General features: G+C 39.4%; 1 protein-coding gene across 1 annotated transcript in view; it reads right to left on the bottom strand.

Annotated features, from left to right (window-relative positions):
- The window catches only part of MGA (MGA, MAX dimerization protein), a 47,867-nt gene extending 24,112 nt beyond the window's left edge, over window positions 1–23,755 (bottom strand). Inside the window, exons 1-13 of the mRNA XM_009698049.1 lie at window positions 22,617–23,755; window positions 16,979–17,903; window positions 16,557–16,644; window positions 16,315–16,410; window positions 11,520–11,648; window positions 10,031–10,129; window positions 7,923–8,572; window positions 6,935–7,280; window positions 5,751–5,974; window positions 4,711–4,851; window positions 4,215–4,287; window positions 2,321–2,841; window positions 525–822 (exon numbers count right to left, since the gene is read on the bottom strand). Of these exons, the coding sequence (XP_009696351.1) occupies window positions 525–822; window positions 2,321–2,841; window positions 4,215–4,287; window positions 4,711–4,851; window positions 5,751–5,974; window positions 6,935–7,280; window positions 7,923–8,572; window positions 10,031–10,129; window positions 11,520–11,648; window positions 16,315–16,410; window positions 16,557–16,644; window positions 16,979–17,903; window positions 22,617–23,680 (4,654 nt within the window). The 5' untranslated portion in view covers window positions 23,681–23,755. The remainder of the gene's footprint in view (window positions 1–524; window positions 823–2,320; window positions 2,842–4,214; window positions 4,288–4,710; window positions 4,852–5,750; window positions 5,975–6,934; window positions 7,281–7,922; window positions 8,573–10,030; window positions 10,130–11,519; window positions 11,649–16,314; window positions 16,411–16,556; window positions 16,645–16,978; window positions 17,904–22,616) is intronic.
- Window positions 23,756–26,528: the final 2,773 nt, after the last annotated feature.

Genomic DNA, 26,528 nt, shown 5'->3' with positions numbered 1-26,528 from the left:
GTGTGGTTATTGGCTGCACACCTGTTGTTTGGCTAATCCAGATTTGGACCATCTCGTCTTTCACTGCTGCTTCAGACCCCTTTGGTGGTCACAAGAATTCCAATTTTAAGTGCAACATCATCAGAAAAATTAACAGCGAAGAACCACAGATTAGAGTGATCCTTTACTCATTTTAAGTTAAACGGGTGTTTGATGAAAAGCAATTAAAAATCATAGTAAGGAAACTCTCAAAACAAAAATCCAAGCTTAACATTCAGCGTGTCTCCATCCACTCTTCCTTGTCTCTTGAAAATACGCTCTAGTAGCATTAATAAAATAACTACTAGTCAGTATCTGTAATCTTACTCTGAAGTCAAAATAAAGCTTTCTGCTTTAAAGAGGTTATTTATTGCAGAGGCAGTTTAGGTAGGCAATGCAGCCAAAGGCAGCATGCACTGTTGCACAGAAATCAACAGCAACGCTGTACACTCACTTTTTACTTCAGCTTCACGCAATTGAAAACACAGTAATAAGTTCCAACCTACCTATCTGTCTCTGTGCTGGGACATGGGTTTTCAGAGTCGTCACAGTGGGGGTTGAAGTACTGCTGGTGGAAGATGTAGTTTTGGGAGTTGATGTTGTGGGCACCTGGACTGATGGTGTCCCAGAAGCAGCTGCTTTAGCATTGGATGCTACCTTGGAGATCACAGTACTGAGGGTGGAGATATCAAGTACTGTGGGTCGCAGCCTGCCTGTGATATAAGCTGCTAGCCGATTGGCGGGATGTAATGCCCCCATCTGTCCCAAAAGCAGTTTGGCCTGAGGATACCTTTTATCATTAACCTGAAAAAAGTGGAAAAGGGAAATTTTGTGAAAAGAACGCTAATTCACCACCTCTGGAGAGGCGATTCATTCCACGGGACTTCTAAGTGTACTTTTCAAAAAAACCACCGCAATTCAGAAGGGGAATTCCTAATTTCCTCACTGCCCAGGAGAACTTCAAACAACTCTCTTATATCTTTATCATACAGATTTTAGATGCCACTCAGACTCTCACATAGAACTACAGAGTCCAAAGGAGCATGTGAAATCACTGAAATTAGATCGATTGAAACTAGCACTTATTTTTCCTGTCTCTTACTTATGCGACAGTCCTGAATAAAAATGGGTTCCCAAATTCCAGGACAATTTTGGGTAAAATTCTCAAACCTAATTAACACCTAGAACCACAGAGGAAAGAATATTTATGTCACATACACTGGGACAAAACTCTAAAGAGCTTGTAAAAGCTTTATCAGCTTTTTTTTTTATCCGTACTGTCACTTGATACCATAATTAAGGTACGATGAGTTGACCAACTTCAAATTCACAGTTGCAGCGGTAACTGCATGGGAGAGAAAAAAAACAGAATATGTTTCTGAACACTAGGCATAAAGCCTGGTATTCAATGGGAAGTTTTGGTACTGTTGCATTTTACTTTCAGGTTGTTTGACAATACCTTCTAAAAGCCAAATATATTTAACACACTACTAAATAAGGTCTTGACTTTTTATTGGTCAACTTTTGTTAAAAATACAAAATGTCCCCCTACATTTTTTCTCTCCGCTAGCTTCTCTTTCCAAGGGTGCCATATCTGCAAAGGCTCATGAAAATAATTTTACTCTCATTTTCTAATTCATATGCCTTCCCTGAAATTGACATTACTACAACCACAAATACCTCTGGATTGAAAAAAAGGTCTTCATCCTAGCCCTACAGTTCCTATTACCAAATTCATAATGCCAAGTTGGCAGCAGGAAACTGCAGGGAAAGGACTCACTTTGAACTTAGGATTATGAAGTGTCTTGATGAACAACACATATTCTGCAAAGAGGACAAAGGCTATTAGTGAAGATTAACAGTAAGCTGTAGCAAAAAGCAATTTAGTGTCTACAGTTTAAGTTTCGTCCCAGTGTACACTTCCTCAGAAAATAATCTTTTTGTGGCCTCTAACAGCCCCTCATTTAGAAGTATTAACTGTCAAATGCATCTGCAGGGAGTTTTCCAAAGCACTAAAAAGATCCTGAGAGAGTTTCTGTACTTGGGCCACCAAGACCCAAATGGCCAAAAGGACAAGCTAAACCATCAGATTTCAGACTTCCTATCAGGTTTCCTGTTATTGAGTCAATCTTGAAAGGGACAAGCTTACGGAGAGGCAAGAACGCCACCAGATACTAAGAATCTTTGTCTGGACAGGCAAAAGACTAGGTAGACAAATTAAACAGTGTTCTGCCCTTCAAGGAGTTCTGGGATACTGGATGAAACTGAATCCAATCTCCACAGTAAAGGCAGAGGGACCCACCTGAATCAAGCCTGAGGGGCTCATATTAGCTTTGCGTTTGAAGACGACCAGTTTTCCTGCAGGAGAAACCCCTGCATAAAAAGGCAAGCCTTTGCCCCCATGCAACTTCTCCCGCAGTTTGTCCAATGTGACTGCCCGCAAGAACTTTAGATTTCCTGGGGTTTTGTGTGACGGCACTCCACTATCAGGAGTCTCCAAGACAGGTATCTCAGGCTTCTCGTCCTTGGGCTGGTAGGACGGCACTGAAATTTTCACTCTGGAGGAGTAGACAGGAGGGTGGTTCTCATCCTGGGCCTTGTGCTCCGAAGCCAATTCAATAATGAAGCTACCCACTTTGAGGCACTGTGGCGGGTTACTGTTGATATGCTGTGGTAAGATGGTCAAGATCTTATTGTGATCTTCCTCCAAGTTGCAGTCAGAGATAATCTCGATAAGTTTGTTTGGTCCACCTGGAGTGGTGTGATGAACATAGGAGGTGGAGGAAGAGTCCCCCTCACTACGGGAAGACCACCAGCTTTTCTCTGAGAAAGAATTGAAATAGGTTTCTGCAATACTATGGCATTTTAATCACCTGGATATTCAAACAGTTTTATTCTGCCCACACCTCCACCCTTGTCTCAGCTGCAGGGCAACAACAAGTAAAAACTGTTCAAAGCATCACTTCCCCTTGCAGAGCTTCACAAGCAAACAAAAACTCACTGCAAAAACTAATGTAACTATTTCTCACAGTGCATTCCCTGCAGCCATACCATCTCAGGTTGTATCCCATTGCATCACAAGCTAAACAAAGCTGGGTTGTTTCAGTACATGGATGAAAGACCTCCAAGCAACGCCAACATGCAGTAGAAAGCATCGCTGGTTATTCAAGTGATGGCACTTTTCTCTTGGAGTCAGAAAAGGACCAGTGTCCTATAATGGCATTAGGGGCAAACATGCCGCTAGCAGAACTGTCTCTTGCAGAAGATGTACAAACAGAAGCACAGCCTTTGGTTGTCATCAGAGATCCAACGTCACTTTTTGCAAAACTGTAAGGATGTTGAGCCCTGTGTCCTGGCCATTTTAATTTCACCTACCAATTCACCAGCATTTTCAACTAGTTGTATTATTTTTTCCATTCCCATCCTTAAATGTAGAGTGCGCTGTTGTATACAGTAAACAATGAAAAAAATTCAGCTCAAAAAAGCAGCTATATTTCAGTAGTGAATGACACAATGCCTCTAGTATATGCCTCATTTTGAAGTTCATAACATGATTTGGGCCACTTCAGACTGAAGGAGAACACAGATGTCTAGCCTACTTCTTTATGAACTGGAAACTCAAACTCAGTATATGTAACATAGCAAAACCTCAATTCAACTCCAAATAAAGTACAGGAGCTTCCTTGTCCCACACGGTTCTAAGTGGAGAACACGAGGATCCCATCCTCACAGTACCACTTGGATATTTAGTAATTCTTCAGTAACTACAAAGCAGTAATAAGGGGGGGGGGGGAGGGGGGACAAAAAAAAAAAATCCCCAGCAAACAAATAACAGGGTTCTCCATTCCTTCCCAAGTATCTAATTATCACTCTTGAAGACCAGTCTGCTGTGCAGTATTATCTTTTAGTGCTAAACAAGTTGCCATAGTACTGGTCACTTTAACCTTAGAGCAACAGCAAGTACTGGATATTTAATCTGCTGTATCTCCCATGTGACACACAGAGAACTGCTAAAGGAAACAGGAAACTGTAAGCACATCGTAAGATTTTTATTGACAACCATAACAACTCCCTCAGCAAATGGACTTTTGTTTCATTGATAGCTGCAACTCTTTAAAAAATAAAGCCAACACGAAAACCCCACAAAAATGTGGAACTACCAAGAGGTCGAATTATACTCAAGACTCGGCTCTTACCTCCTAATTTATCAGTGTCTTTGTCTACCTCACAGGTTGCTTTCTCAGGAGTCTGAAGCTCTGGTTCATGCTCCTGCAGGAGGAAAGAAATGCAAGAAAAATATTCATCCTGTGTATATCTCTTCCACACTAAAAATCACATCAAAAAATAAACTAGTTCATCATACTGTCACCCTGAATCATAAAACACATGCTAACTTTGACGATGTTACAATTTTCATCTTAGAACAGCTCTTTTAACAATGAATATTTAAGCCTTACATAACACACTTGGCAGTCAGAACTTCCACAGACAAGGCAATTTCTACCACAGTAACAGGGTAAGTTTACCAGCACTGCGAGGTGATTTAGGCTCCAGGCTCCACAGCCCTATCACTATTAAATATAAGTCAAGCCCTCAGGTCACATAGGAGTTTCTGGGGAAAAAAATTACTTCAACATTTTCAATATTTCTGCCCAGTCTATGATACATGCTAGTTACACTGTGACTTCTTACCTTTACACTACAACTCTGCGAATCACTTCTGTATTTTTGTTGCCTTTTCTCCTCTCTCCTACGTTCATATGCTCGGACCCTAGCACAAGTCATCATACTCTCGAAGTACAAGTAGACAGGATCCTTGTCCTCCTCTCGAATCTACTCAAAAAACAAACAAAAAAAACCACACAAAAAGAGAAGAAAGCCTCTCCATTCTAGATGCACATTAGAGTCATAAAACAGTTCTAACAACATTTCAACATTAATGCTTCAACAGTAAGTGTTAAAAGAAAGGTCTAGCATTTAAAGCTGAATCTGCCCTCTCAGTATCACATAGCTCAGCCTACGTCTTGCTTTCAAATTGCATAATCAGGGTAGTGGGGAACAGAACACCACCACCACCACCCCCGCCCCCAAAACCCCAAACCCATTCAGATACTCTAAGTGGGGAAACAAGTCCTAAGTGTCATGCATTGTTTAATATTATCCGGTATGCATTAAACAGCAACTCTGGTACGTTTGTTCTTCAGACATAACTAGACTCAACTCTACTGCTGTTGTTGCTTTTGTTAGATACTAAGGTGAGGGGAGAGGCAAAGGCAGCTCCTACATCATTGGCAGTGAAACCTCAAAAAAGAACAAAAAAAGATTCCAGAATGACACTGAACACTGTGTGTCTGTATTTCTTTTTTTTTTTTCCCCCCAAGTAATTCACTACTTAAGGCTACATGATGCAACTAACAACTTATACAAACTATAACAGGACCAGCAATCATCTTGCCAAAAGTAACATGTATTATTGCATTTTTTAAATAAGGCTATTAGTGAATCATAATCACCTTTCACCATCCGCATATTGCTACAGTAAATTCTAAACAGAAGACGGACATAAAGATTTATATACAGTCAATTCATCCCAGCTTATCAACATACCCTATGGGCAGTCAATCTTAGGCTTTCATCTCAAATTTCATCTAAAATGGCCTGGCACAGAAACTTTTGGCAGTATTTGATTTTCAATATAAAGAAAAACAAACACATCTCTTTTCCTCTCTTACCACTGGATTGGGTTTAGGAGTATACACTCTGCCTGGTTTCATTCCACTGGAAGATCTATGCTTACTAGAAAGCAAGACTTCTGGGTTGGGCAGTACCGTAGATTTAACTGGTTCAATAACAGATGGCGTTGGGACGTAAATTGGCTCTGGATCTATTTCACCTTCTACTTTCACCCACAGTGGACAATTCCTAACAGGCTGTTCCGGCTCTGAGTCACAGATAGCTGAAAAAAGAGGAAAAACAAAACCAAGTTACTTACAAATGAAACACTATCTAACAGAGCAGTAACAGAATTTTTTGTTTGAGCCTGAGGTCTAGCCATGCAGCAATCACTAGTTCATACTGCCGGAAAATACTACTGATGGTTTTTCTTGTCTCAAATTCTAGCCAAAAGTGACTGGGATTTGTCCACATGAAAGAGGAAATTAAAATACAAATGATTCTACACTGATCATTGTCGCTCGTTTGTAATACCGCAACAGCAGATACAGAAGAACACAGAAGAATTAGTGATCTTCACTGATGCTGTATACTTAAAAACCCAGACTTTATGCTACAGCTCTATCGAAGAATTCATTTATTCCAGTGGAACACCAGACAACACCATGTTTGGTTTTAGCTATTGCTAGAAGTACTACTAGCAAGAAACCGCAACTGTAAATTCATGGTCAATTTCTACCAATTTGATTTTCTGAGCACACTTTAGGCCAGATCTGAAACTACCATAAATCACTGTTATTTCCACTTAAGTCAAGGAACTATGCAATTGAAAATACAGCTCTAGATACTCACTTGGTAAGAGGGAAAGAAAATAGCACCAAGACAGTAAAGATTACCAACAGTGACAGCAGTAATTATCTCATATCCTTAGTCTTTAAGGATATTTGGAGAGTTGAGCAAGAGTTTAAATTATCAAAAAGAAACTCCAGCTGTTTGACCACAATAAACAACTAAGCGGTGCCCAAAATGCTGATCAGGTAAGTTAAGAGTTACAAAAAAGGGAAAAGGTGTTATTTTGTGCTAGTCAGCTATACGAAAGCAGATGTCGCAGACACCTCTTGGAATTCACTCTCTATTTCTGGATTTAGAAATGACATCACTACTACGTCCTAATAAAAATGCCCAGCAAGACAGGTGGTTTCTGCAAAGCTGTAAGTAATCACTTTTGTCTAGCAATACTCACTGTATTCCACTCTTTTTCTCTTCTTCTTATCTTTCTGCTTCAGCTCATCTTCCTCCCCATCACCCTCTTCTTCCACTTCTTCATCCTCTTGTGTTCCATAGAACACAAGATTTCCACGCACAGCCTTTTTCATTATTTTCTTATGTTTTGATCCTCCCTTCACCAGCAACACTCTTCTCTTCAAGCAAGTACAACCAAACATACAGTCTGGCCTGCGGCAGTGGGTAGGCTGACGTTTCTCCAGTGCCAGACTGGCACATATGCAACCCAGTCGACAGAAATCATTATTGCAAGGAGGTGCTCGTCGTCTTATTATTTTGTGGATAGGTTTGTTCTTCAGAGAAGCCTAAGAAAAGTTTTTAAAAAGTGTACACTTCAAATTTTAGTAAGAGGAAATTTTGGCAAGATTAAATCAAGCATGTTCAAAATTGCTATTTGAAGTTCATTTAGAACAACCCCTCCAACTACACAGTTTACATCAGAAAATTTGTCATCTATACTGAAAATGAGCAGAGGAGAGTTTGTATTTGAAGTCTTCTGAGAGGCAACGAGAGACAGCTAAACCATTTTGGTAATAAGTAGGATGTAAACAAAGCAAAAGAGGTTATCATGTGACAACCAAGTTATATGACCAGGATTTTTTTTGCAGTTAGTTCAACTGGAAAAAAAAGTGACAAAAAGTAAGGAAATGCAGTTACTGAATATCAATTGTATTAACCAGGATTTTTAACGGTGAAAATCTGAGATAACTCAAATTATTAATGATTCATATCAACATGCTATCGTCACAGTTAGGTTTTTTTCACATACTGCTAAGTCAGCACTTCTCAACTTTCACTGCAAAGACTACACCACAAAGGAACAGCATGCTTTGTCATGCTCCTTAGCAGCTTCAGTCTTATTTTCTGCACCTATAATCCAACATCAGTAAGTGGACAGATTTGGAAAAGCAACAGTACAGAAAGGAAAGAAACTATTACAGATCTACCTGAGCTGTAAGCAGGGTTGCCAAAGAGATGTCTGCTCGTTCTTCTGTAATATAGGTCCGTGGTTTGCCATCCCAGAGAGCACAGTCTTCCAAGTCCATTAACTTCACTTGAGATTTAGACAAACCTTGTGGACGAGCTCCTTGTTGGTGTTGTGGTGCTTGGCGCAAATTAATCTGTTTTGGAAGTACGTTTTCATCCAGAGCTGGCACCATGAAACTATCTGCTTGGTTAGTCAAACTGCTATTTGAGACAGACTTAGCAGCCTTTTCCCCTGATGCTGAAGAGTTGTGTTTCTGCTTTGCAGAAAAAGGTGAAGGCAGGATAGGCTTGTAAGATGATTTCGCTCTACTGTTTGCAGATGTCTGTCTGTTTTGAGTCTTTGTCTTCCTAGAGGTAGATGACAGAGGAATGGGCTTGAACATATAAGATGTTGATGGAATTATGGTGGACTGCTTCTTTAAAACACTGTCAAGTGTTCGCACATAGCTAGTGCTCTTAGTTGGAAGCTGATACACCACAGGAGAAGTGGGAGCACTAGAAGAGAATCCCATACTTGTTTCCATCAACTTCCCTTCATTTTCCAGGTACTCATCCAGCTTGTCACTACAGAATGCTGAGCGATTCTTCAAGGAACCTTCTGAACTGCCACCTAAATAAAGAGCACTTTTAACTAGCTCCTAGGAAAACATACTGACAAATCTTATAATAATTAAACAATATAGAAGGGTTAAATACCTCTCTCAAAATATATATAACCATTCTTTTAGAAGAGTAGAACACAGGCATGCCAAATATAATCCACTCTGAAACACAACCAGCTGTCTGAACAACTGTTTTTGTGGAGATTTCACATGTGCATTTGTGGTGGGTTGACCTTGGCTGGATGCCAGGTGTCCACCAAGCCACTCTATCACTCCTCTCCTTGGCAGAGGGAGGGAGAAAATAAGATGCAAAAAAAATCATGGGTCAAGATAAAGGCAGTTTAATAAAGCAAAACCAAAGGCCACGCACTGAAGCAAAGGAAAACAAAAGATCTGCTCTCTGCTTCCCATCAGCAGGCAACGTCCAGCAGGCAGCAGGGCTTCAGTACACATAGCAGTTGCTCCGGAAGACCAACATCGTAATAACAAATGCTCCCCCTCCTCCTCCTCTCTCTTAGCTTTCATTGCTGAGCAGATGTCATATGTATGGAATAGTATGGAATATCCCTTTGGTCAGTTGGGTCAGCTGTCCGGGCTATGTCCCCTCCCAAGATCTTGCCCACCCCCAGCCTCCTGGTGAGGGGAGAATATTGAAGAGACAGCCTTGATGCCATGCCAGCATCTCAGCAGTAGCCAAAACACAGGGGTGTTCCCAACACCTTTCCAGCTACCAATACAAAGCACAGCACCATGAGGGTTGCTGGGGGGAAAATTAACTCCATCTCAGCCAGACCCAATACAGTCTTTGTTCACAAAACCAGTAAGCCTTCAACCAGCAGTGCTTCTATGCACCTTACTGCTTCGTTTGTCCTGAGCATCTAGCCTACCTGGTACATCACAATACATCTGGAACACCTCAACACAACATTGTATGAAAGTGCAGAAGGTACAATATAAATATTTGATCTAAACAGAAAGTAAAAATTAGCAAATTGCAAAATACCTACTTCTCCCTGAGGTAAGGCAAAGAAATCAAATATGTAAGGAATATCTACTCTAACTGGAGTTAAAAATACACCAATACAAATGAAAATTGCTCTGGTTCATTAGGGTCCCTGGCGCAAAAGAATTCTGGAATTACTGTACTTCCAAGTCTATCGTACTTCCAAGTAAACTCAAAACTGACAAACAAAACCAAACTATTACAGGTTTGATCTTTACTCAAGCCTTCTGTGTAAAACAGAATAAATGTGTTTTTATCTTACTCAAAGTAAGCTTCTCTCTTCCCTCATAACCTCCATTCTGACCATGGAAGTAGCACCAAAAACTCCTTTATTCATGACAGTTTCAATATAAAAAATAAATCTCGCATTAAGACACAATTACCAAATTGCAAGATCTACAGAAGGTCAAGAAAAAGACCACATGTTGGAAACATGTTCACTGATCTTTTTTTTTTTTTTTACCTTCATTTCTAGAAGCACCATGAAGCTTCCCTCGCCAGCCTTTGATTTTTGTGAAATCATTTGTCTTGCCTGTCCTGGAAACAAAAGGAAATCCAGTATCTGGAAAAGAAGAAAGCTAGCCTGAGTTTATGAGCCAAGCTTGATTATATCAATGTCCTCGCAAATTCTGCTTATTCCTTTCCAGGGACAGATGAATAGTAGTAAATCAAAAGGCTGAATAAAGACAGTTGATTAACAGAATCCTTAACAAAGCCAAGTTTTCTGTAGAGTTCTGCTGTATGGCCACGTATCTGGTATCTCATACAAAAGATGTCTTCTCCTGTATTTTCAGTTTCAGTCTCCTTAGCAACAGTGCAAGTAGATTCCAAAACTCAGACAGGCAAATCAACTAGTTAGTAGGCTAAAATGGAACAGGCAGGTATGGAGCTGATACAACCACCTTTCTCAGCAAGGAAAGTAATTTGAGTTTCTCCCCTGAATTGAGCCAATGACTTTCATAAGACCTGCAGAAACTTCATTTAATGTTTGCTGTTCTGTCAAATTCAACCAAGTGTCAATTAGGGGTAGAGACAGGAAATAATCACAAAAAGCAAACAGCAACATCTCTGTCAAGTTATCCATCAGCTCTGGGAGCTAAAAAGCAAAAATACTAACAGGAATCTGTGTGGTTGTTTTCCATATTGCTAGGCTAGAAATAAGTACATTTGACACTGAGCTGACTGAGGTCCTCTGAACTGCATCTGCCTCTTTCGCAGTGTAACCAAAGCTGAGATACGTCTGCCTCTTTACCAGCTCCCAAAAGCAGCAGCTTAAGAAAGACACAGTAATCAGACTATTAAAGTAGGAGAAAGAGGTAAGTAGGAGAAACATAAGTACCCCTATACATTGTCCAACCAGTTTATTATTAAAAACAGTATCTACCAACAGTATTAGAACCATAGTCACAATATAATAAGGAATGCACTTGTTTAGATGTCAAGTAAGTTTAAAAAAAGCACAATCGGTCAGCACTTTTGTAATAATTAATTACCACGACGTTAGCCCCCAAGTGGTGCCTCAAGCTCTTCTTCTGGAAAGTTCTGATACTCAGCTGTGTAAAATACAACTTTTTTCCTTTTGCATGTACGCAACATCAGAGAAACGTAGATTGTTTAAGCTTTTTCTGAGCAATCTGAGAGCAGTTTCTATATTTGCATTTAGAAAATCCAGTTCCAATAGTCAAAACATGCAAGTATAAACTAGACAGACACTATTACTGGATCACAACCATCACAAAAAGGGAAGGTTGAAGACAATCTGGCCAGAATTACTCAGGACTCCTTGGCCAGTAACCGTATAATGATTTAAGCAAGTTCTCACTTTTTGTCACTTTAATACTGCTCGAATCTCTTTAAGTTACCAAGTTCAACTAAATGGCCATTCGCTCCTTCTGATCATTGATAATAAAAAGGCAATACCTGAGATTTCAGCAAATTCATATTCTACGTACCTGGAGAATTGGGATTGGCTCCTGGATAGCTCCACAAAGCATAATTTGAGTAGGAAAGAGGAAGCTGCACACCCAGGTATTTCAAGTCAATGCTCATTGTTGGGTCCACAGAATTCAACTTCAGTCCCACTACAAGAGGCAAGTATCAGTAAATGTCTCAATGCAACAAGTTGTTAGGAAAAAGAAAGTCAATACATTCACTAAAAAATAAACCGTTAAGTTACATACAGGCTTTTCTAGCATTCACCCACCATTTTAAGAGACCTGAAGAGGAGCATTAGTGACTATAACAGTTCCTTCTACTGGACTTGCAGCAGGTTTCATGTAAAGAGTATTTAGTGAATGCAAAAACGAGAAAAAAATTGAATTACTTTCCATAGTTTTCTTGATTACTACTGAAGTTTCTACAGAAATTTATTAACCAAAGTGCTAGTGTTTTAATAATTGTTACAATAAAAGTTTTTGTTCGTTTTTTGAAGAAGTCAGCACTCTTCACATCCTTGAAGGCTGAACCCAACTCAGTTGACTATTTGGCATTTCATATCACTACATAAATCATCAATCCTTTCCATGGTACTTACACATCCTCTTCTCTACTGAAAGCTATTCTTGTGCAAGAATATATACCACACATACTTCAGTTTCAACCAGCAATAAGAGACAAGAGCAAACCACATTTTAGTTCTAAAGAAGTGTGCGTGCGTTTGGAAATCATAACATAAAGTTGTGTTCAGACACGCTCTCAGGACTAGTTCATCAAATGATCCAGATCTCAGTAGGTTACTTTTTTCCCAGGCTTTGCACTTTGCGATAAACACTTTCAGGTTTTTTTGAAGCAGGGGAAAAAAGAGCTATAAAGAAACTAAACAATCTATGTTGCTGATGCCACCACAAATGCTTAACTACCTATAACATCTTCCTTTAAATCCCCCAAAATACTCATATTGAAAGACCTGACTTGTTCACAAAAGCTATCTTTATCCATGGGGAAAAAAAAAAAAGATAGATACAGAAAAGCGGATAAAAAAAGAAGCTAGTAAATTTGACTTAGTACCTTTTTCAGAAAATATTGTTAGACTGAATTCAAGAAACTACTGTCGTCAATCAAATTCAGCTTGCAGTCTGGATTTGAGAATATCTATTTTGGTTTTTAGCTACAGAAACCTACAAATGTTGCTCCTGTTGTCAACAAGTCTGAAATTCATATATTAAATATGTCAGTTTTGAAATTGAAAAACGTATGACTTGACAAGGCTCAGGACACAGAGCAGTATTTGCACATACAGCAGACGCGTTGTGTTGGTGCTACACCTTTATGTTCATAAATGGCAACACAGTGACCTGATTACTGGCAGTCTTAAAACAATCAACATAAAACAAATCTCAGACATGGTTGTTTAAATGGATACTGTTATCCAAGATAGCCTAGTGAGATAAAATTTTCAATTCTACATAGGGAAAATAAGCAGCAAGCAAGTCAATCCAGCATTTTGTATAAAAACATGTCAACTGCCAAATGTCAAGATGTCATCCATTTCTTTTCGAACTCTATTTAAGATAAAATGGAAGGAGTACACAGTTTATTTTTCTTGTCACTCCATTCAAATTGTTCTGCCATCTCCAAAAACAAGCCTAGCTTTGTTTAACACTCAAACGAAAATAAGAACATCACCCATACACAAAATCTGTTATTTCAGTTTAGGATCATGAAGTGAAACACACCCAGACAGAAAACGAGAGGCTGACTCCAACAAGTGCACATGGGATGAACACAGACAGCGTCAAAAGAACAAATGGTAACAGTAAGTAATATATCAGCACAGACATCACCACACATGACAGGCGAACTACCACTTTTATTAATTTCTATCATCTCCAGCGTATTACTAAATTTCAGTTGCTGTAATTAAATAGCAGCAAATGAAGAACTTTCTCCTCTCCATCAGATGTAGCTGCTGAATCTGAAATATGATGCCTGACAAGAGTGCCTTTGATTTTCACGAATATGATACGGGATTCAAATCAGCTCAGACAGAAGAGGCATCCCATAGCACTGCAATACTCCAGTAGGAGCTTTCCTTCTAACATGCTTAAGTTTAATTCCCTTCTTTCTGAAGCATCTTCTTCCTGAAGTCCTGGTGCCTCTAAGATCTAGATAGCCTCAATCAGCACTTCTTTAACTTCACAAATCAACAGCAATTGTGGGCTTCGGGTACAGCTCCAACACATCTTCAGTGAATCTCAAAAAGAAACTTAGGTTTCTCAACGGCATTGTCCAAAACCAAAACCAGAGTTAACATCAAAATTGCTATATCCATTTCCCATACCGCAGTGAGGAAAAGAAAGCCAGCAAGCTTCTACAAAATGGCTGAAAGCACATTTAGAAACATGCACTTCACATCTTCCAGACAGAAGGGAGGCATGACTCTTTGTCTGTTCTGTAGTTGACGACAACGAGGTATTAGTCATGATCTGTGGCCAAGAAATTTTGGAGAACAAGTATCAGAATCAAGAAGGCTGCACCAAGCTTCAGGATACTACCTAGCATCTCTGGAAAAAGACAAAGCCCTTAACTTTTGCCTAGAGGCACTCTCCAGTTGCCCTCTTATGTCTTACGGATGATGCTGTGGAGGGAGAAAAAAGAAGAAGGAAAAAAAAAATACAAACCAAATAATCCCTCTCTCCATTAACATCACTGTGTTCCTTCCCCAATCTCAAGTCTGCAATGGAAGGTAATAGATCTGTACCTTTTTGGAAGGTGAAGTTAATATGAAAAAAGATTGATTCCAGTTCACATGCAGCAGCTGAAGCCTAACAACAAAAATATACGTATCGTAATTCACTTCACAGTCTGATCAAATTAAATCTGTATCTATCTGTAGTAATGCTCTTGTTGCAAATCGTCTTCATGTAACTTCTTTTCCCTCTAAAAATTAGACAGATTAAGGTCATTCTCTTCATTGCTGAATTACTATTTCACCATTTAACAGGCTCGTCAGATTACCATCCAACACTGGAAATGATAGTCACAGGCATTCAAGAAAGTCAAAATTCTTCAGATCTCTTTTTCTTAGCTTGATGCTTGACTTTTCTTGTCCATTTTGTAGTATCTGTGAACTGCTCAACACCCTTCAGAAGGTACCACATGCTTCACCACCACTCATTTCAAAGCTGAAGGAAAGGCATGTGGGTTTTGCACGTTGACAGTTGCAGGATCATCTCACAAATAAAACAGCCCTCGCTAGTGTTGCAGTTGCCAACATACCACATGGTTGCCAATTTTATTATACTGCTCCTGGGTAAAGATAACATCTAGGAAGCCCACAATATAATCCTAAAAGGTCTTAACATCACTGTAACATTTGCTTAGTGCTGTATCTAGCACTGCCAGCAGCTGACCTCAAAAAGTATTTTACTACCACTTTTGAAATACAACAACACAGGCAGACCTGTGAGGGCGGGTTGACCAGTAAGGTCATTAGAAAATAGGGTCGCCTATTTCTGGAATCATGGGAGGAGAAAACTGCATTTAGACACCCATGATACAACTGTCAACACTGCTGCTATACCACCAAGGTACAACCTGGCTGGAGATGGGTTATCTTGTTTCATTCCCACCACATCCAGGACAGAGCTCTAAGAGCTCTCTACTCTTCTTATGACCACTTTGCAAAGGTGGAAGATGGGAATTGTCAACTGAACACTACAAAATGCAAAGGCATCCCTTTAAACAGTTGCAAAAATTACAGGCCAGTTCTCATCATACCCTGTGCATAAACCATTCAACAGCATAATCCGGGGTTCCTCACAGCAGCTCTGTGAGGACCCAAAATAACTAGTATCAGAGTCAAGATCAGTATTTGGAGTCTCAATCCCTACAGCATTACAGTTATACATTTGAAAAATTCAGGGCCAGAACCTCAAGAGCATGAGGCACAACACTTCGGTTTGGATCAATTTCTTCATCATCTCCTTCAATGCCTATGTTAATGCCATCAGTCTCAGGACTACTACTGCTAAAGCCTTTCAACATCATCAGTAGAGAACATTAAGTTCCCGTGCGTTGATCACTGATGTTCTTCCATCTGACCGCGTGATAATATTGTATATAAATGAAAATCACAAGCTAGAAGTACCTTGCTTGGCCTTCTTATGCGGCTAGTGAACCTGGATCTATAGTGACTCAAAGAAATACAGACTCAAACACAGCAAATATAGTCTTAGTTAAGTGTTTGTGGATCTCTAGTTCCTCCACTACCAGGAAATGGCTATTTTATACAGAGGAGTAAAATCAACTCCATCTGCTCTCTGCAAGGATTACTTCATTACAAAACAGGCATTGCCTGAAGTCTGAAGGCTTAACATCTCCTGCAAGAGCCATCTAACGACATGCAGCCTCTTGTTCTGCTGTTGGAGATTCAGGATTCATCTTCTGCCTCCTCAACCTCTTCTAGTTTGCAACATGAACATGTGAAAAAAAAAACATCTTTACTGGCTGGCTGAAACTACTTTTAAAGCCTCTAAGAAAAAAAAAATGGGTCAGGCACCACAGATTCTCTCTCACTGCCACAAGTGGCAAGAGGGAAACTGACAGTTTCACACAAATTACGTTTCATACTCTCACATTTGTACATACACACCTGTATGCTTTCCTGTGTTTGGAAAGAAAATAACCAAAATCAGATCCCAGCTGTATTGGGCATACACAGTATTACACCTAGTAGGAAATTATCAACTCAGTATGATTAAGTGTAATATATAACCAGGTGCAACAATACGTACACTGCCCACTTACCTTCCTGAAGGCTAGGATGTATTACTTGCTTATGCCTCAGGGTCTTCAGCTCTTCCATCAATTCCTTTTCCAGTACTTGTATTCTTGCTTGACAATCTACTCAAAAAATAAAAAACAGAGAGAACATATAAAAAACATTTACCACGCAGAAAATTGACTTAAATGACCAGTTTTCCAGTGTGTCTTTATGAATTCCCTTATTGTAGAGAATAGCTACTTATAAAAAAAAACCAAAAATGTACCTGGATCGTTTGTAGTCAACAACGGAGCCTGAAGATTCTGCGACTCTTCTCCTGCAGCTCTGTCAACAGTGTGAATGTCAAGAGCTTCCTACATACATAAAGAGCCTTGAATAAGACACCTTAAAACACTCAGATGCAAACTAGGCTATATCAAAATATCACCAAAATATTCAAAACATGAGACTGTTTAATAAACGAGTATGCATTCTTTTATATAGAACTCTAGATGCCACTATTGCTCCCCAAGTTGCTATGAAGAAAATACTATGATTAACAAAGGGACAAGAACAGATTCGGAAAGAGGCCATAAATATCAAAACTCATTTTAAAAGACAATATACCTTCAGCTTAGAAGTACGAAGGGCTTAAAAATGAGACATTATAAAAGGTTTTGAATTTTACTCAAAACAGTTAGGTTTTACCTTTGATGCAAAGGACACAAAGAGGACTCCATCAACATCTTCAAGGTCTGGCTTAACATCTGGAAGAATACTCCCAGGCCCCAGAGAGGTGTTCTTGCTCGTTATTACACTTTTCCCTATACCTTTAGGTGGTCGACCAGCCTTGGAAATTTTCAGTTTCCGTGGCCTTCCTCTTTTAGTTGTAACTGATGATAGGGTGTTTTGATTGCTGCCAGAGCCTTTCAAGGACATAGGATTCTTCAGCATGCCAGTCCTTTTTCTTCCACAGATCTCTTTCGCTGAAAAGTGACAACTTACTGAGCCTCTGAGATTAAAATTAGGTGATTTATCTAAAGTCCACTGGGCATCTCTAATTGAAGAGTATTTCTGCGACATTTTACTCCCAGGAGATTGTTTTTTCATAACTAACTCCTCAGTTATAGTGCCTGCGCAAGAGCCTTTTTGATTTTCAAAGCACACAGGTAAGGAATCCAGTATTGCACTCAAAGGGGATTTATCCTTCTTGCAGGAGGACAGCATGGTCTGTGGCAGCTCAGATATCTTCACCGTGCTCTTTGTGACTGCACAAGGCTCCAAATAGACCACAGGCATCTTCCCACTATCCAGTTTTAACATTTTTGCTTTGGCAACACCTGAAGGACTGGTTAGCACACGCTTCCTAGACCTGAATTCTGCATCAATTCCATCTGTTTCATTGCGTCTCATCAGGTGCTTTTGTAGGACGAGATCATCATCATCAGTGTTGGAATACTCATCAGTTTCTTCATCTGTGTCTTCCTGTTTCACATTTATTCCTTGTGTGCAAATATTTGACTCGTAGTCATAGTCATCTACTGGTTCCTCTTTAATGACTACATTAAAGTGTCCATTTGGGTCCAACGGGGATGCCACACGGGAACTGCTTTCGTAACTACTAGCAATGGGACTGCAGTGGGAGGGAAGGGACAAGAAAAAAAAAACAAACACACAAGATCTTTATCAAATCTCTTCCTTTACCAAAATTCCATCATCTCCCATAATCCTTGGTTACATACTGTAAAAAACTTCTAAAATGCTCCAAGACACAAGTCTGCTAAATAAGCCGTTATTTGCAAGTTTACATTTTTATAAGTGCGTGCTTGAAAAAAAAAAATTGCCATCATTAAAAACAATCCAACTTCTTATCTGAAGGCAGCAGCACAATTTCCTTCCCTAGTAATATCAGGGTGACATTTGCACTTTTTCCTATTTGAGACTCAGCATGAACTCATGCTAAGCTATCATGTTTTAAACGCTCAGAAGTGGCCTTAGTTTGCTGTGTATCTCATTAAGTCACTGTATTAAAGCCATTGTTCTTGCAAAGAAGAAGCCAAGCCACCACTTAATGCACTTCGGTTTACATGATTTAACGAAAATTTTAGTTAATTCATCCTGAAGTCACATACAGACGATTCCTAAATTCAACTGTCTGAACGCTTCCAGAATGTTAATATCCTACTGCATTATGCTCCATCCTCCACTAAGTCTTTGAATATTTACCTAACCAGAATTTGACCTACCACACATTAGATACTGAAGGCTAACGGTGCAGCCAGTTACACTCTGATGATGGCCTTCTTTGAGGGACAGACACATCAGTCAAAAAATTACTGTCAGCAGTTTTGTAAAGTGCACCAGAAGCTTGCTCCTCGTCGTATGAGGAAACAGTTAAGGTATGAAACCAGAAACTCATATCCACAATGAGTCTTAGAAAATAATAGTCAGAACTTACTTACTAAACATATCAGACAGTATGCCAATACTCCCTTTACATATACTTTATAAGATACTATATATAATTTTAATTATCTTAAATTATTATTCAAATTGTTAACCTTATGTTATTAAAAACGTTTGTTAGTGTTAGTTAATGCTAACATAATTTCAAATATAATTTAATGTAATTGTAATAACAATATATTACACATAAAGGGAACATTGCTTTTTATATTGTATATATATATATACATACACATGTGTATGCATATTTTATTATTATTATCCATCCCTCCCTTCCTTTAAAGAATGACTATGCTCATTCGAACCCCCAGCTGGGACTGAGGGAGGGGAAGTCGTGGAGGAAGAGGCTGCTTCTGCCCTGTGCAGACTGAGGACACACTCAAGGGAGAAAAGCTGGGACACACCAGAATCACAACATGGAGCTGGGAGTCTCCACCTCATGAAGACTGACTGCAGTGTTAAAACAGGGAGCAGACAGTCAAGACACAGATGTACATATTTACATACAAAATCCCAAAGAACAAGACAGAACCTATCTAGAAAGCCTGCTGCAATTCAGAAGGACACGAAGTAACCAGAATTAAGCTTGAAGCAAAAACATGCCTTGCAAGGGAAGAGCAGGCAGGAGGAGAGTGGCATACCAGTCCTGTTTTGTCTACTGCCTTCTCTGGCCAATGAGTTTTCTATTAGAAAGTTTCTAGCTTTCATTTAATTAAGAATGTCAAATGTAAGACTAAAAAGTCTTTCTTTCTCAGTGAGTTTATTGTGAAAGAAACTCTAAGACAATCCACTTATAGGTTATGGGCAACTCAAAACCCTGTCACATTACAGCTAGAGATCGATTCAGTACAGCAGATCCACAATTATGGTCAATGCTGTTAAGAAGGTCAGAGTCATCTGCTCCTCTATCTTAAAATTCTCTAAAATAAAGAGACAAAAAATCCTAATAAATTTTCTGGCCAGGAATAAATTTCTCATCTGAGTTCCACTGTTTCCAGTTGGAAGCCCAGTAAAGCCATTTTCCTTTCTCTATTGCAAGATGTGTACTCAAGCTAAGGATGAGCTTTCTATCGGGGATCTGGACTGTATCTGAAACAAAGAAGATCTGCTGTAAAAATGAAGTTTCTAGACACAAATGTTATTTTACTCTGCATATTGCAACCACAAGCCAGATGGTGACAAGAGTGAGGTATCACCCGTGTACACGGATGTAAGAAAAGATCAAGTATTTGCACAAAATGCCAAGCAGCATTTTTCTACATTTTTAAATTCAGATGCAATTATCAACTTTTCAAACAATAAAAAACTTGCTTTTTAAAACTGAAGTAATTTCATTTGGCCCTTAGTTTGTGAAGTTATGTGCAACATACGCAGTCACAGAAACTTCTCTTCCTGTATTCTATGGGAAGATAAATCATGGAAGTTCGTCCACAAAATCCTCAGCTTAGTCTGAGATCTGGTAAAAGTGGTGAAATAATGTCTTAACTAGTTCTAAGCAAACTAGTAATAGCTTGCCTATGACTAAAAAAAATTGCCTAGTCTTCATTAATATGTAAATATCAATGTGTCTAGTTTGATAAAGAAAAGTGTCACTCGCTCAACACTGCCCCTGAAAGTCTGACACATTTATGAACAGATCTCCTCTGCACGGCATGAAAATATTGTGAACAGATCTGAACGAAAAATGAGAACTAATGTTCTGAAAAACCTCCAGCACATAAAAAGACAGTTCTGCCACTTCTTTCTCTTTCCAAGTACAGAATCCAACTTTTTCACATAGATTACAAAAAGATAAAGCAAAAAGTTGGACAATGCTTGACGGTAGTTCTAGGACTGTGGTAACATTTATTCATCAAATGACAGATGCTTCCAAGGCCAGAATAGAGAAAAACCCTTTACAGTCTTTCCCTGTCTGTGCAGCTTTTAGCAGATTCCAGAGATAAACTTTCTTGGAGGTGAAACCAGGGAGGGCATCTAACATGCTCTGGACCAGAAAAAATTAAGTCTGCCAATTTGCACCATCTGTTCTTAAGGAAGGTCCCGGAGTCCTTAAAACGATGGGTTTTATTCCTTTGGAAAGAAGGGAACCAAAAAAACCCAAGTCGTCCAGTTCAAACAGTTCTCCAAATAATTTGCTTCAATGACCCTCTTCAGGCAAACAAAATGATCAAAATTTTAACTTTTTCAACAGCAGTTGATCCCAAGGAGAAAAAAAATACCACTTTGAAGACAAAATAAACCTTTCGGTAATTATTTTCAGAGTTTTACTGTTTTACTTCCAATATGTGAAGTTATCTAAACACTTCTCCATGCTGTATTCTTAGGAATGAAAGAAAGCCCACCCTCTCTGAAATCGGTATACTTTTGGTCTTCAAGATGTGTTTCTCCAGAATTTACAACAACATTTTTGAAGATTATAAGAAGTATAGGAGTCACTCTTCTTCCTAATACAATGACACTGGAAAATACTGCAAAAGAAAGGTTAGGGCACTTTAGATCCCAAAACAATTCTAGTACTCTTAAGACTTATTACAACGGAACTCAGGAAAGTCTCAAAGAATGGAGAAGCTTTGTAATTTGAAGTTTTTCAGTTACTCAAAACACAAGGAGATGTTTTCTGCAAGAAAAAAAAAAATTAAAAACCCAATCAAGCAAACCTTTGTCCTCTCTAAAGCACACCAAAGTAGTATAGTAAAACAGCCTTTGACACAAACCGTACAATTATGTCATAAATACAACTTTTTTCCTTTAAGAACTGACCTCTAATTACACCATTAACAACATCCTGATATCTTCCAGTTAAATAATTTCTTGGTGTACCGAACTATGTAAGGTGGCTTTTGTCACTAAATCTTTGGCAGATTAAGTCTGGTATTCACAGACAGACATGAAGAAACATGGCAGGAGAGAATTTTTTTTTTTTTTTTTTAAATCGCTCCCTCAGGTTTGAAGTGTTTCTAGCATCTCTTGACACAGATTAACTATTCACTAAATCCGCTCTATTCTATTGCTTCAATTTTGGAAACTAAGTGAAAGCTCAGTAAAATAATAGGTTTTGCCAGGTTTGCTTTACCAACACAAACACTTACTGGTTAGCACGTTCCACAATACAGGTAGGCTCTCAATATACACTAGATTGCTTTACTACTGTTTGTGTGATATGAATAGAATGGTTCAAAAAGTCAATACTGGATAAGTACGTAGACATGAAATTACCACAGAGTAAATTACAGTCTGAACAGCGTAACAGTTATTCCGAAGTACTTCCCTAGGTGCAGATTCTCTTACCTCATAGCGAAGATGAGGCAACTGGCTACCAACAGGCAGGCTACCTCATACAACTTCGTGGAGCGGAAGAATTCACACAAGCAGTTGTTTACAAAACAGTGGCATGCTGCCAGCTACAATTGCCTTGTGACAATCCCACCCAACCTACATACCCATACACACCACGCATCCTCGCCCATTCGCTAATGAAAACTGAACATACAGAGACAGCACGTCACTGTGGTAAGCAACTCTAAGAAGAAAGGCAATGCTTTGATGACTGCAACGTGCTCTGTTTAAAACTCTGAAAAATGAAATTTAGTCTTCTGAAATGCTAAGAGGGTTAAAGAGAAATCCCTCAACACTTCTTTACAAAGGGAGTTAATGCAACATAGGAAAAAATACTGAACTCTTACGCTCCTAAGACAGTAGAAAGTCCAGGCTGATAAATGACTGTCTAAGCAAAGAAAAGCTTTTAACGATACTAAGCGTTCTGCCATTTCAGGTCAGGTAACCTTTAGCTGTAACTGTATATTGAGCATCCTATTATTTAATGTTTTACTAAACACCCCACTCAACCACTATCTGTGCTAAAAATAGAACATTAACCCACCTTTCAGAGACTTCTTGTTTGAGCTTTGGCATGTCACCCGAAGACAGGTCAGTGTCCAGGAAACCCAGGAAGTCCCTTTCTGCATTAAAGGACTCTTTGTCCAGATCAATGTCTGATGGGTTTTGACCAATGAATGAAGAATCTAAACTTCTCTGATGCAACTCTAAAGCATCAACTTCAGCAGGGCGACCACGAATGCCAGCAGCGCTAAAAACATCACCTCCTTCCAATTCTAAGTTACTGTTTTGTTTCACATCACGCTGAGGTCGACTATTCAACCCATCATCTCTGAATCCTTTAGCAAAAGGATTGTAATCTATTTTCAGCTGGGTAATCTGGATGTTCTGGTAGGCTGTAACAGCAAAGAACTCTGTCTGTGGAAAGGTAAACGTATGGACATCAGGGCCATTGAGCTGAATGACTTCTGTGGCTTTGTCTGCAGGTACCAAGTGAAGTCGTGGCAGATAACGGTGCATAGAATGTAAGATTATATGACCTTCCTGGTCCAGGGTATTGTTGGTAAGTTTGAGTTTGTAGAAGGATACCGGCTGGTGCATCCAGTACTGACCAGTGGAAGGGGATTCTGGATGAATAAACACTCGCCCCAGAACATGTGGTTCTGCTTTCCCACTGGGCTCCCACCAACGGCCATTCCATTTGTATCGGTGATTGTCCACAGGGGATATGTCCATGACTAGGATGTACTTCTGACTGGCATCCAGACCTGTAATCCAGTATCGGCAATACGGGAACATGCGCCTCCCCTGCTTCGTCAGAATCATCTCTGTGTTGCGATGGTAGAATTCATTCCACATACTGTTGTTATCAAGGGTGACGGTAATGCCCCCTGAGACACAGTCAGCTGGGAGGCAGGTCTTGACTTTGGATTTTACTGGACTTAATACAGTGCTGGCAAGAGCACAAGCATCACGGTTTGCTACCAGGATTCCCTGGTCAGCTTTACCGTTTCCCTGCTGTTGTTTCAAGATGACAAAAAAAGCAGGCGCTGCACCAGACACAGTCCCACCATCCTGACTACCCAAGACAACCTGCTGTTTCTCCATGATGAGCACTTTTACAAGCTCTCAAATCAAATACAAATTCTACACAGTTCCGATAATCTTCTATTTGTGTTCACCATTCTGGAAAAAAGGAAAACCCAGTTAAAATTATTCAGATACAGTCTAAGAAAGTAATTAAGTCTCATGAGAAATCCTTTTTGTAACAAGTCTCCACACCGAAAACTTAAAAGATAATCAGTACTGTAAAATGGAGCACAATTAGGATGTATCAAATCAAAGTTGCCTGTGTGTATATTATTTAGGCCTTAGAGACACGGGGGCTATGACACCTTTAAACTGCGTTTTCATATAATGCTTTGCCACAACAGGACTCCTCGCTTTCCTTGATATTTCAAAGTGTTCTTTGTTCTGATATTGCCTCAACTCTTCAGTTCACTTGCTTAACAAACAGCATTCAGCAAAACGTGCAGAAGTTTTCAGAAGAGCAAATGGCACATCTCTGTCACAAAAACAGAAGCCATTTGCTCTTGCCAGAAAGAGAAGAGTTCCCAGAGGTCTAAAACTTCTCAAAAATGAAAAGGGGGAAAGAAAAAAAAAAAAAAAGTTAAAAACATTTCCCCCAAATTTCTTTATTGAAAAAGACTAAGTTTGTGTGGTTGGGATTTCTATGCTCCCACACACCCCAACGCCAAGAACTTCTAAACGTCTGTCCAAGGCAGAGACAAAGAAGAGAAGGGAAAAAAACAGTTCAAAAGGATAAGCTCTGGGGAAAAACAGACAAACTACTGCCCCAAAAGGCCATGCAGCTAAGATTAAATGGATGAACGTGAAGCACCAGGCAGCCTTAGCTACCTCTATCTTCTAAATCATGGAAATAATTTAAATAGAATAAGAAAACATTTGTACTCTTATGATTAGCCTCATCATTGTTTAGGGAACTAAAAAAAGTTACCTTTATCTGCATAGACACAATTCCACTTTTGTGTGTCTACCTCACAGGTTAAGTATTATGTCAACATTCTAACAAAACAACTTTATTTTTCAAACAGCCTCTACATTTCTCAACTTGAAAATTTAAAGTAAGCGCTTCTGGTAACTCACAAGAACTCCACTCCCACATTCAGATGTTTGTATTTTGATTCTTATAATATATGGAACAGAACACTGACAAAACCCAATTGATTCTTGTATCAAGTGTCTAGTTGGAGGGAACCACAGACAAGGGTGAGTCACCATCACTTGGAGTTAGCTGCTTGAAAACAATCATCTTTCCTTCCAGAGAATTAACTCAAATTCACGAGTTTTAAGTGAACCGGGTACTCAATAAGACATGTTTGTTTTGTTAGGACTGGGGTACTGTAGGAGGAAACACTCCTCTGTGCAAACAAGCTGCCACATGCACGGGGGAAATGACCACAAAGCTCAGGAGGCAAGCAATTTATACTCCATGATAAATATTCTTGACGAGATACACGAGAGATCTACTTCCACCCTTTATACTTTGCACTTTAAAACTTCAGGTAAAAGTTAAATTGGAGAGAAAAAACCAAAACTGCTCTGCAGAGGTTTTGAGACCTGTGAAGTCACAAGATCTGGTTTTCAGTTTTGAGGAGGAAACACTTCCCCACAAACACACCCACAACCACCCACCCACCCAGGACTACTTAATAGAGTCTAGAACACAAAATTAATTAGCGGCTCAAAAATCAGCTTCACCTTTTCTATTTCAAGAATGTTGCCCTGCTTTTTCAGAAGAACACATCTTAAGTCCCAGCAACACAAAAAGCTATCCACAAAAAAAGCTTTTTCATGATCATCTACAAAAACACAATAGAAACATGAATCTCTATTAAAAATCAGATACAGGGAGTGGGAAGCATGAAATCACATCCTAAGCTGTGATTTTCCACCAACTTACCCTCTCTACAGACACATACAGCATGTTCATACGTATATTGAACATACAATCATAAAGAGTTCACATTAGTGCTGTGCAATATACATCAAAATGATATTAGCTCATGAAGGAATTAAACCACCAAAGTGATTTCAAATCCGGTTTAAGATATGCAAAAAGCCTGTAACTTTAAGTTTACTTGATGTAGAACTTACATATGCCAGAAATAAATTCAAAAAAGCTCAACAACCATGCATTCAGCAAAAAATCTATGCATACAAAGAGCTACTGAGTCACAGCTTCTGTTTTCCAACATTTAAAGTTCTTAGGTTGCACTGCTGTAGTTATTTCCCCCATAAGCACCGCTCACAGTATCATCAGTCTAAGACGTGTGCCGTTACAATGTGATTACGTGCAATTACAGCAGCCAAAAGCTACATTATTTCAGCCCTAACATGGTCTATTACAAGAACAATTTCACACATTTTATTAGACTTTGTCACACACGCTAGCCTGTTTTATTATAACACGGAGTTTCTAATCCAGTATTTCAAAGAAAACGTGTGTATTTGTGACGCTGCAGTTCTAATCAGCCTCGTTTCTCTACCCACATACAGACCTTATATTTGAGAAGCAACATCTAGCTAGACAGCAGTGGCCAAAAATACTCAAAAGTTGCACTGAGATGTGCTAAAAGCAGGAAAATATTCAGACGTAAAAAAAAAAAAGTTTCCAAAGAAAAGAGAAAGATCAAAAAAAACCCAAACCAAACCCAAAACAAACCACCACAGCCCGCAAACAAGACCACGATGTATGCACACAGTGCTCACAGGCGAGGAATTCCGCCCGCGTTTCTGGTGCCGAAGGGCAAGCGCCGCTCGGCGCAGCGGGCCGATGACGACATCTCACCGCCCGCGTGAGAAAAGCCACCACGCAGCGGAGGGGAGCTGCGGAGCGCGAGACCCGCGGCACAGCCCGCCAACCGCCGCCGCG

The sequence above is a fragment of the Cariama cristata genome, unplaced genomic scaffold, assembly GCF_000690535.1.
Source record: "Cariama cristata isolate BGI_N322 unplaced genomic scaffold, ASM69053v1 scaffold34, whole genome shotgun sequence".
NCBI lineage: Eukaryota > Metazoa > Chordata > Aves > Cariamiformes > Cariamidae > Cariama > Cariama cristata.
This window is presented reverse-complemented; position numbering and strand designations above follow the sequence as displayed.